Here is a 12,503-nt window from a genome sequence, read left to right on the forward strand (position 1 = left end):
TCCTCCTCCTTCTCCTCGAAATGCGAAAAACTGGGTTAAATTAAACGGGATCCCCGATTTTTGTTATTTAACGTTGACGTAATTGGAATCGATGCGTGAAGCCTCGTCGTTCCCGAAAAAAAAGGAGAACGAATCTCTCGTTTTTCTTCCATCTCTCTAAATTAATTGGGTTAATTGAAGTTCGAAGAAACTTTTTTCACGGTTAAAAGTTAAAGAGGATCTTTTCGAGAGCGAAAATATTAGATATATTTCGAGGTGGAATGGAGAAATATATACACGTAAGATGATATAATTCTTCAAGGTAATTTTGAGAATTGCGGGAATCTCAAATAAAATTCACCTTTTAACTTTAAATTAATCGATCAACGAAATTTTTTTCTTCAATTTTCCAGCCAATTTCTCGCTCTCGATCGATGTTTCTCTCGTCTAAGCGCGCGCGCGCGCACACACATACACGCCCACCGCATCCTTTACGATTTTATTCGAAGCGATCGAGCGAGAGTTTATCAGGCAACGTTTATGATTAAACACGGTTATATCTCGGCCTTCGGACGAAACCGATTCAATCTCGTCTCTTCGCGCGAACGTTCATTCAATTTTTATTGCACCGTTTTTTTTTTATCCGTGAGAACATCGGCCATCTGGACGCGAAATTGTTACTTTTTTCTCTCCCTCTCCCTCCTCGTCCCTCCCGCTAATTATTTTCCTTCCCTCGGGCGGCGCAATTACGTTTCCCCACCTTTTGCTCGCGCAACACGCGTTCCCGCGAATTTTCCATTCGCTTAACGATCATGTTTACAAGAATTATGATGGATAATTCCCATGCTGGATCCTTTAATCCTTATTTCGGTATCTCTTTTCTTTTTTCTTATTCATTATTACTTTAATATCGATATTTATCGTCACGTACCCTCCTCCCCGGTCTCCCCTTCTTCTTCCATTTTTCGATATCGTTAACGCGAATGATAAAAATAGCTTCGTCGAGATAACGTACGTTGTTTTGTATCTCGTTTCGTGTGTCAATGATCGAATATATATAAGTAGTATATAAGTTCTTCCGAAATTTATATGAGTTTTCTGGATCTCGTCGATTTAAAAAAATTTTAAAAAATCGAATTTGAAAGAAAGATCGTAGGTTGAATTACGTCATCATGCGTAATCATTGCATCCATCTCGACAAACATTGCTCAAACACACCCACCAAGTATTTCTTTAAACATCTGCATTTCTATGAAAACATTGCGCGATAATGCGATATGATAATAAAAATTTAATATTTTCACAGCGAGATGAAAGATTCCTCGAGTTACGAGTGTTTCCTTCTTTTTTTTTTTTTTTTTTTTATACGCAGAAACTGCTCGAAGAAATTACTCCGATCAATCTTGGAGTAAAGAAGTTACCAGGTACGATGTTGTGTACAATTATATTATATTTTATATATATATATATGTATAAAAATATTCACTCACCCGTCGTTCCTCTTCGCGTGCAGCTCTTAAATGAGATTCGATCGCGTCCAGATCGATTTTCGGCATCGCTGTTTCGATATTGTAGACATCGAAGCCGCCTTCCATGGAAAAAAAATCACAAGTGAGGCATTAACTTTGAATACGTTACGATAACTTTGTATCGTTACGATAATAGCGCGCAATTAAAAGCGATAATCGAAATCGAGTAATGATCGAAATAGGAAAAAAAAAAAAAAAAAAAAAAAAAAAAGACATCGTGGAAACTTTTGTCTGGCAACTTTCCAAACCACTCGTCACTTATTATTTCTTCACTTTTACTTTCCTTGATAATTGTAATTGAAATTTTCTTTCAGATTCGCAACACGATGAATATTGCACGGTAATATTGCTGATTTTACTCGTGTACACCGTGTGAAATTTGAAGAGGGACGAGCATGAGAATACTCGGGAGGAAGAAGCGTAAATGAGAAGGCATCGTGAAAGGCATCGTGTCACGTATAATAGATACAGTCGAGGTGCTTTTATTGTCCTAGAGATTACGCTAATCGTGCTGGCTTCCTGCGTGAAAAACGACAAGAAAATTTGATTCTGATTACGCCTCTTTTTTCCCTCTCTCTCTCTCTCTCTCTCTCTATCTCTGTGTGTGTCTGGTTGCGTAAAAATCGAGATACGGGTTCCACGCTTGTTTTATTCCATGCTCTTGCACCGTGAAATTTCACTTCTGTTGAGAAACCAGAATTAATCACACATGGTGCAAAGAGCACACGAGTACCGGAAGTACCGGAAGATTTTTCTTTATCTTCGTGACGTTTTAACGAGCGTAAAAGTTTGTTTCGACGAGTAATTTAACGACTATATAATAACAATATTTTTAATTATTATTCTCACGATCGTGTAATCCAACAAATTCCAAATTTTTTATCTCCAATATATCGAAAGAATTCAACGAGGGTCGATCGATCAATGCAAATCGCATTCCCTGTGAAAAATGACTTGATCAATCGACTTGGATCAACTACCTTCGATAGTTTATCATTCCCTCGATTCCCCGATTAAAAAAAACGATAAAGAGGATTTTTCAAATGCACAAGTATATTCTCAGGGAATGTGACTGTCATGCCAATTCTTCTGAACCCTCCCGTATGAACGAGTCTGGTCGATAAAAATCAAATCTTCCTTATCCCGACTCTCACGCGCGCGCACACGCGCAAACAACTGTACGGCTGGAACATATACCTGGTCCATTGTCGGCGTCGGCTCTCCTCTTGTCGGGCCGCCTCTGAGCGTTCGCCGCCCTCAACTGCTGCAACTGTTGCTGTTGCTGTTGCTGTTGCTGTCTGCGTTTCGCCTGATTCCTGGCCATCTTCTCCTTCTTCCTCGTGTCGGCGCTCGAGGCCTCGGGAAGATCGCGATCCATCAGCTTGTTCGTGTCCTCGATGGTGTCCTTCATCATAGAGGAGGAGGAGGAGGATCTGGAGGAGGCGTGGAGCGGGTCCACAGCTTCCATCGCGACCACGTCCGGCACCGGTTGCACGTACTTCTCGAGATCGAGGCCGATATCACGGCCGATGCTCGAGAGGAGATCGATCTCCTCGAGCTTGGTGTAGGTGGGCTGCTCCTCCGGGTAACTGTCGGTGTCGGTGTTGCTCTCCGAGTCGTCGTCGGCCGAGCCGGTCGACGTGACCGTCTGACGGTTGCCTATTTTGGAACGGGTCTGGTGAGGCAACTCCTTTGCCTCGCGTATCAGGTCGATGTGCTCCACCACGATATCCTCCGTCTGAAAAAGACAATGCTCGTTAGCAGTTGGGTGAACGCTCGCCGCTCAAACGGGAATGGGATAACGCGGTTGTCGGGATCGGCTTTCCCGTTTATATTTCGCATATACTTCTGTCTTCGTTCTTATCCGTGAATCTTGTAATAGCGCATAGGGCATTTGAAAAATACGACTTCGACTGGTTATACACGTTTTGTATATTCTCCTTTCTTAAAATTTCGTGACGAATCTTGTATAATAAACGATAAAATTTAATTGGTAAAGGATTGTTGAGAATCGTGGTTAGAAAGCGGTTTCGTTTAATGTTTGGTAAAGATTGATCGGTGGCGAATTAATTTGACAAATTGATCGATTCGTATCGCGCAACACTTTGAAACAGAACAGGAATGGAACACCGTGCGAGTAATCGATAAAATTTTTTTGGGCTCTCGTTCGAAATCACGATCGTTAAATTAGCGACCACTCATCCGCGACACGTTGACACGGTTGCAAAAGAGCAGCCTGATTCACACCATCGTTAATTGGTATTTAGTTACTACGTGGATCGTCCCAAAGTTTCCGGAAATTGTTGATTAACGAACGGTCGTGTAACACACACGTAGCCGGCCGCTCGACTGGCGCTGTTTTAAAACGAGGAACGTATATACCGTGAACTCTGGTGAATGCATTAATGTGTATACTGCACGCGTGTGCGTCCAGTGTGCAGTCATTAGTCTTCCACATGTGCCGGCGAGAAGTATGACACGGACGATATAAAGCGAATTCTCGTTAATCTTGATTGCCCGTGCTTCATCGCAACAGGAATCGTTTCTCCCGTGCTCGGTTTTTAATCCTTAATTGCTGTGAAAAATGGCAGCAATTAAGCGTTTTCTTTTTTTTTTTTTTTTCCAATCCTATCGACGGATTATTCAACGCGAATCGATGAATCTACGTATCGTTTTTTTCGCGTGTTTGTAACGCGTTATTGAACAACATTTTCTTAATATAAAGAAACGTTCAACTCCTTCAAATAAAAATTCACATGATTTCGAGTAATCTTCAAGCTTCTACTTTTCGAAACTCCGTGTAAATTTAAAAATTCACAAAGATTTGGAATCGCGATTGTTACGAGAAATATATGATCGAAATTGTTGATTGCGCGAAAGAATAGAATAGAAATGAAGAAGAAAGACAGGAACCCACCTCACCGACCTCGCTCGTCTTCCCAGAGTCCGGTATCTCCTCGATTTCCGGAAACTGGAGGGTCTCTTTCACGCTGGTAGTCAATTCCACGATCTCGACCTCGACCGGGATCTCCCGTTCCTGCTTCTCCTCCAGCACAGCCTCCGACAATTCCGCAGCGTTCTCCGCGACCGTGTCGGCGAGGCCCTCTTCCGGCTCTAGAACGGTGAGATGCGTCTCCGCCTCGACCACGTCGTTCACGATGTCCGATTTCGGCGTCACGATCTTTTCCTCCGTTCTCGAATCCTCAACGCTTTTCACGTAGTTTATGCATTTCTCCGATGGCGGCACCACCGACTCGTATAAAGACGTTACGGTCTGGAAACAGAGTTGATTCGAGACGATTCAGTCCTCTTGGGCCTTGGATGCCTGTTTATTTACCTATTCCATTATTCGTGCCAACGTCGGCCGAGTTACTGTTCTCTTGTGTCGTAGAACTATGCGGCAGAGCAATTGCGAATTCCAATCATAAAACTATGTACAGTGGGGAACAATAAGTATTTGCACGTTCTATTTATTGTATCCAAAAAAAAAGAATGGAGTTAAGTTAAATTAAATTTCAGTATCTGATAAAAAGAAAATATATATATGCAAATACTTTTTGTATATGTATATATGTATTATATAGTTTGATTCGATTGTATTGTAAATTTTTGTGATTATTATATTGATTTTAAAATAATTAGGATAGCAACATGTATATATATATATGTACACATATATTCATTTACAGGAGGAATACGCGTAAGAGTCAAGATTAGTATTCAGAATCCATTTTCGAGAGCTTATAGTCAGTTGTTGCTACCCAACAGACTGTTTCGCACATGACGACTAAAAGCGGCGGTGTTAAGAAGGAAAGTAACGCGTATACTTAGATCTGGAGCGCAGCAAGTTTCTTTGAAGCTGATCATTGGATTCTCGTGCGTTATCGCGTTGGCGCCACCGATCGACCGATACTTTTTTCTTTGCTATACCACGCTATACAACGCTCTTTTTAATACGTATCGGCCTGGGTTTAAGAGATGAGACCGCGACTAATTTAAATATAGGGGGAAAAATTCGAGGCATTCGAAGGTTGCTATAAATAGGCTGGAAGCCGAGAACGAAAGAAATTGGAACATAATTGAGCATTGCTCTGTTGGGGTGTATTTTGGACCGGCCGGGACAAATGCGGTGCTTGAATGGAAGCTGCAGCTAAATTTGAAACGCGTCAAGTTAATCATTATCAATTGCGAGTCTCCATTTGCACTTTTTTCTACTTTTCTTCGATCGAACAAAGTAATTCGAATATTCTTGACTATCTCTCTTAGACATCAATCTACAGCAATCATTAATCCTCACTTTCCAAACAATAATCTTCTCCCTTATAAATAAAATTTCAATTAACTAACGTGTATTTTCTACGCATTCATGATATAAAAACAACATTTTTCATCTATATATTGAATTTAAATTTCTCATAAAATATCTTCCTCTGGTTTCTCGTTTCCAAATGGATAATGCTATACAATTCTCAATACTCATAAAATATCTCCAAATACGTTATCCATACTATCATCCTTCAGACAATTAATTAATCCTTACTTTTCAACAATAATCTTCTCCCTGCATATCATGAAAAATAACAAAATAACCAAAGATAGAAAAACAATATTATTCACTTGTATATTGAATTTAGGTTTCTCATAAAATATCTTCTCATTTCTCTGCCTGTCTAAATGGATATATAATTCTTAATATTCAGAAAATGTCTCCAAAAAGGTTATCCATAATACATCCTTCAGACAATTAATTAAGCCTTACTTTTAAACAATAATCTTCTCCCCGCATATCATGAAAAATAACAAAATAACCAAAGATAGAAAAACAATATTATTCACTTGTATATTGAATTTAGGTTTCTCATAAAATATCTTCTCATTTCTCTGCCTGTCTAAATGGATATATAATTCTTAATATTCATAAAATATCTCCAAATATGTTATCCATAATACATCCTTCAGACAATTAATTAATCCCCCCTTTGAAACAATAATCTTCTCCTTTAAATAAAATTTCAATTAACTAATGTGTAGGTAGAAAAACAATATTATTCACCTGTATATTGAATTTAGGTTTCTCATAAAATATCTTCTCATTTCTCTGCCTGCCTAAATGGATATACAATTCTCAATACTCATAAAATATCTCCAAATATCTCCATAATATATCCTTCAGACAATTAATTAATCCTCACTTTTCAAACAATAATCTTCTCCCTGCATATCATGAAAAATAACAAAATAACCAAAGATAAAAAAACAATATTATTCACTTGTATATTGAATTTAGGTTTCTCATAAAATATCTTCTCATTTCTCTGCACCCAAATGGATATACAATTCTCAATACTCATAAAATATCTCCAAATATCTCCATAATATATCCTTCAGACAATTAATTAATCCTCACTTTTCAAACAATAATCTTCTCCCTGCATATCATGAAAAATAACAAAATAACCAAAGATAAAAAAACAATATTATTCACTTGTATATTGAATTTAGGTTTCTCATAAAATATCTTCTCATTTCTCTGCACCCAAATGGATATACAATTCTCAATACTCATAAAATATCTCCAAATATCTCCATAATATATCCTTCAGACAATTAATTAATCCTCACTTTTCAAACAATAATCTTCTCCTTTAAATAAAATTTCAATTAACTAATGTGTAGATAGAAAAACAATATTATTCACCTGTATATTGAATTTAGGTTTCTCGTAAAATATCTTCCTCTCGTTCCTCTGCCCGCACAAATGATTGATGCTATCCTCGACGTTGTTGTTGTACTCGTTGTCGTTCTCTGCCGGTCTCGCGTCGATGTCGTTCAGCCTGGTGTAATCGCAGCTCTCGTGCTCGTCCTCGGTCAGATCTGTGTCCGACAGAAGAGAAGGCGCCAAGTGTTGAAAGCCAGGATAATTGGGGTTGACGATACCGCGACAACCCGCGGGCAGATTTCCCTCCTCAGACCAGTCGGACCACTCGGACGGTGTCAACTCGTGGGACGAATCTTCGTGAGAGGAGTTACGCCCTGAGGAATTTCACGCCAGTTGCACACATTGCACGAATTAATGAATAATCGGCGCCGCCGCCGCCACTGACTCATCGCAGCTGCCGCAGACGCATCCGATTTTATCGAATCGCTTCATTAAGAGAACGTTTCTGAAAACGTTGCTGGGCTCTATATTGGCTCTATATCTGGTGCTCGTAGATATTTCTTCCATCTTGTTTATTTTTTTTTTTGTGTTTATTTTGGCGAATTATTAAAAGGAAAGCAAGATAGGAACGCGATTGGCATGGAAGATAAGGAAAATGTGATATGGGAGAATGAATGTAGTATTTTTTTTTTTTTGATTGTGTTGGAAAATTATGAAAAAGTATAAAATATATTGGAAAAAGAGATCGTGTTTCGTATTTGAATATTCGAGTTTCTCTCTCGTTTATTTTAAAAAAAATATGGGAGAAGCATTAGAGTGTAATTGGAATGGGAACTTAAGGATACGTAGTGGAAAATGAGAGTTGAATTTTTCTCTTTTTTTCTTTTTTATCGAAGAATTATAACGGATAGATCGGTGAAAGAAGTAATGGAAAAGTTATTGTATTGGAGAATTATGGTAAACAGATTAATCGAAGAAAGAAAGTAATGGAAAAGTGATTAATGAATTTGAAAGATTTTATAGGAGAAAGATTAGAGTTTGATTGGTTTGGTTGGAATAAGAAAAGTTGATGGAAAAATATGATCGTAGATTTTTCTCTCAAGCTGGGCGGAAAAAAATTGTTTCTTTTTCGATAAAACTATGAATACGTCAATAGCAATATTAGCACAGAAAAATTATAGTTAATGTCAAGGTCTAAACTGCTCTTAGAAAGGTTGGGGAACCAGTTTAAAATATCGAAGTTCGTGACTTTTACGATAACGAGAAATTAATTATCACACGTATCTTATTTTATTTATTAATCCCATTTTTTTTGAAGGGGGAGAACTTTATTCACTTCAAATTGTGTGAATGAAATTTCTAAGCTAGAAATATTCTCTCCTATGATGAAAACTTGTTTAAACAAGTTACAAGTTTTATATTTATTCTAAAGTAGCGTTTTCCAATAGACTATTTATAAGTTTCACGTATATATAATCAAGCTCAGATGTTTTCGAAGTTATAATTAAATTAAATATGTAAAAAAAATTGAACGAACCCATTTAGTTATCTCGAGTTTCAACCTCTTGAAAATGAAAATCACATAAATTTCGTAACACTTTGTACTAAAATATCGTTCACTTTGTACTAAAATTGATCTTCAAGGTTCGACGATAAACTCTATCTCATGTTTAATCAAAACAATCTCTCTTCTTAAATTGCTAAACATAAATAACAATCTCGATAATCTACTCTTCAAAGCATGCGAAATAAATCAATCTGATCAAATTTCCCATTCAAAAATCATAAAAACAAACTTTTATTATACACTAAATCTTCACATTTAGAGGATTTATTTTCAAATTAAACAAAATAAAAGTCATTCCATAAACCATAAATCAAACTTCACTCATCGTTTTCCACTTTATCAAAAAAATCATTTCAGATAAATTTTAAGATCTTCCTTTAGAAGATAAGTCTTAGAATTCAAATCTTTTTTCGCCTCATCGTTTCATCCAAACACTCAAAACTTCACTCACACTTCCCCACATTACTAAAACAAAAATCATTCCACCAACAAAATCATCTAAAATCCCGTTTCATAAATTTTAAAATCTTTCTTCAGAAGACAAATCTTAGAATCCATAAATCTTTTTTCGCCTCATCGTTTCATCCAAACACTCAAAACTTCACTCACACTTCTCCACTTTACTAAAACAAAAATCATTCCACGAACAAAATCATCGACACGTCTAAAATCCTCTTTCGCATGAAGATCCATAAATCTTGGAAACTTCGAAACGTTCAAAACTTCACTTTACCCTCACTTTACTAAAAAAAAAAAAAACAAACAAAAATCATTCCACGAACAAAACCTAAATACCTAAAAATTCAAACGTTCCAAACTCTTGGTTCATCGATCATTCGTTCATCGATCATTCGTTCGTTTACCTCAAAAAAAGGAATAAAAGCTCTCTTTCATTTACCTTCGTAATCGGCCAAACTTTCCACAGAACTGTACCCCTGTATCCGGGGTACGGTCAGATTGTTGTTCAAGTTGGCGTCGTTGGCCGAGGTATCGGTCTGGACATTCTCGCGGGTGATGGCGATCGAGGACCACGTGCTGGTGTCCTCGGCGACGCGGAAATCCTGGCCGACCTCCGCCACGAAATCGGCGTTGATCCGACTCGCCGCGACCGAGTCGGCGGCCGAGGTCTCGTTCCGATTCGCGATCTCCTCGGTGATCGGCTGGCTCTGCTCGCTCCTACGTAACTGACTGCGACCGAGACAGAGAAATGAGCCCAAGTGGATCGATACGTTCCGTTACCCGTACGATCTATGACGATGCAAATATAGGCAGCGTACACCCACGTAAGACTGTACGAGCAGTGGAAGGCGCACGAGCTCTTGCTCACCCACACACGAAGACTCCCCCCCCTTTCGTAATAACCGCCGCCTTTCAAATTCGCCAACAAATTCGCGATTTTTCTTTTTTATCGATCTTCACAACCGGTCTTCTTCGATGTTCTCTTCCCCTTTCGAGTGGCAATTAATTTTCTTAAATATTTTCACTCTAGATTTGTTGGGTCGCGTAATTGAGATTGGTTGGAAGAAGGAGAATTTTAAATATTCTCTTCGTGGACATCGAATTACGTTAATTATTGGATATTAATTCGGATTTAAAATTCGCGATAGATAGATTGTTGCAATTTGGAGTTTAGATTGATTGAAGGAAGAGAACGTTTGTAAATGTATTTTCTTCTTCATGGTCTACCTCGGATTTGCAGTCTATTTAATTAAGATTGTGATGAAGGAAAAGAATGTTTGTGTTTATTGTTAAATTTTGTTCTTCGTGATCAAGATTTAGATTTCAAATTGTTCGAGAAAGAAGAATGCTGTTGCGTTATTTATTTGATATTTATTTAAGTATTTTCTTCGTACTCTAATAGTTTTGCGAAGAAAAAAAATTTTGCTTTTCGAAAAGTATTGTTAATAACTTTCTTTTAAAACGTTTCAAGAGTATTCTTAAATTATGTAATGAAATATCGATAACGAAGATCATAGTTAATTCATAGTTCTTCATTAAATCGAAGTATTAAATTTTTTATAATATAATGCGCACAATTATCTCGTTCGATATTTTAACGAATTATTAAATTAAATCGAGAGGATCCCTTGTAATATGCTCCTCGATTAAAGATAAGCCTTATTAAACACTCCTTCGTCTTTCTTTTTAAACGACAAAATAGTCGAACGTTAATGTCAAATTAACTCGAAAGGTTAATCTCTATAACGAGATTTCATTATCCGTTAAATGCATTGATTAAAAAATTTTACTCGTTGCACCGTTTTATCTTCGAAGAAAATATTTATTCCTCCTCCGCTACAATCTCAATCGTACGATATTCAAGGGAAATAAATCTCAAAAAACTTGTTCAAAATTTCAATACAGTGTAAAATCCAATTTCTTCTTCTATTTTTTTTTTTTTTTTTTTCCTCAAAAAAGACGTACAATTTTCATTCGATTGTCGAGAGAGGACGATACACCGATGTAAATAAAATGCACACACGTATATCTATAAAATTAAAACACACGGTGCAAAGGAAACGAATTCTCTCTACGAGAGATCAAACAGCAGGCGGTCGTTAAACTGGATTTGGAACGACAAGCAATTCGGAATGCTGTACAACACATCTTTCGAGCTCGCCTCCGACGAGTTCGACGATCGTGCCCGTTAAAAAAAATCCCTTTTGTGCTTTAACAGTGCAATTTCATCGCCATAGGAGATCATCATCATCATCATCATCATCATCAAGACACTGATAAATAAATAAATACGCGTGCGATGCTTTTGTTTGTTTTGAGAACGCAACAAAGAAAAAAAGAAAAAAAAAAAAAAAAAGAAAACGAAATCCTGTCGTGTGTCGCGTGTGTCGTGGAAAATAAAACTCGCATGCACGCGTTCGCCATCGTTCTCGAAGAGTATCGAGGGGATCTATGCGAAGCGAACAGCTGTATCTAATAAAAATGAAACGACATACTAACGAAAGAACTAAGAAAAAAAAGGGGAGAAGAAGGGGAGGAAAGAAGATATTATTAATAATTTCGTGGAATCGCTCGTCAGAGGAGGGGAAGGGGAGGAATGTACGATCGTAAAGATACAGTAATGGAGCATTAATCCTCGGAGTATCGGGCAGTTCGACGATCCCGCTGAGAATTGAGAGTCTTACGGACTTACTAATGATATCCATTACTTTTTACCACGAGCAGAACATCAAAGGGAGAATTCAATATTTTCTCGACGCTCCAACTCCCTTATAACGGCTCTCGTATTTAAACATTTCTTCTCGTCAGCGAGAAGAAATTTTGGAAGAAAGAATTTGGATGATACTCCGAGAATTAAGAGAAAAGAAAGGAAGAAGCAAAATCAGGAGGAACATCGTTCGTTCGAGAAGAATTGGTGGGAGGAGAAACAAAGGGGTAGCAAAAGTTCATGCGACACGATCGGCTCTCGTATTTAAACATTTCTTCTCGTCGACGAGAAAAAATTTTGGAAGAAATTTGGACGATACTGCCAGGATTAAGAGAAAAGAAAGGAAGAAGCAAAATCAGGAGGAACATCGTTCGTTCGAGAAGAATTGGTGGGAGGAGAAACAAAGGGGTAGCAAAAGTTCATGCGACACAATCACTTGTTGCGGCCTGTGTGTGTGTGCGCGCGTGTATGCCTCTGTGTGTATGCGCGTGTTCGATGCAAAAAAATGTGTAATATGAATATTTACAAATATACGAGAAACATCGAAAAATCTACACGTTGGTTGGTTGCTTTAATTTCTGATTCTGCTTTTTTTTTTTTTTT

The 12,503-nt window shown here is 37.7% G+C and overlaps 1 protein-coding gene and 2 long non-coding RNA genes across 6 annotated transcripts in view; 2 read left to right on the forward strand and 1 right to left on the reverse strand.

Annotated features, from left to right (window-relative positions):
- The window catches only part of LOC116185524, a 25,480-nt gene that overhangs the window by 10,097 nt on the left and 2,880 nt on the right, over positions 1-12,503 (forward strand). Inside the window, exon 2 of the long non-coding RNA XR_004150373.1 lies at positions 10,711-10,720. This is a non-coding gene — a long non-coding RNA (uncharacterized LOC116185524). The remainder of the gene's footprint in view (positions 1-10,710; positions 10,721-12,503) is intronic.
- LOC102678444 (schwannomin-interacting protein 1 homolog) overlaps positions 1-12,503 on the reverse strand; it is a 29,555-nt gene that overhangs the window by 9,041 nt on the left and 8,011 nt on the right. For 3 of the 4 annotated variants that reach the window (XM_031510075.1, XM_031510074.1, XM_006614845.2), the window contains exons 3-7: positions 9,633-9,922; positions 7,207-7,541; positions 4,426-4,782; positions 2,706-3,246; positions 1,470-1,567 (exon numbers count right to left, since the gene is read on the reverse strand). In XM_031510075.1, coding sequence (XP_031365935.1) covers positions 1,470-1,567; positions 2,706-3,246; positions 4,426-4,782; positions 7,207-7,541; positions 9,633-9,922 — 1,621 coding nt within the window. The remainder of the gene's footprint in view (positions 1-1,469; positions 1,568-2,705; positions 3,247-4,425; positions 4,783-7,206; positions 7,542-9,632; positions 9,923-12,503) is intronic. The other variant, XM_031510076.1, reaches the window with a different exon arrangement.
- LOC116185523 lies at positions 1,495-2,064 on the forward strand. The gene is made up of 2 exons (XR_004150372.1): positions 1,495-1,590; positions 1,823-2,064. It is a non-coding gene; the product is annotated as an uncharacterized LOC116185523 (long non-coding RNA).

The sequence above is a fragment of the Apis dorsata genome, unplaced genomic scaffold (assembly GCF_000469605.1).
Source record: "Apis dorsata unplaced genomic scaffold, Apis dorsata 1.3 scaffold_199, whole genome shotgun sequence".
Classification (NCBI taxonomy): Eukaryota; Metazoa; Arthropoda; class Insecta; order Hymenoptera; family Apidae; genus Apis; species Apis dorsata.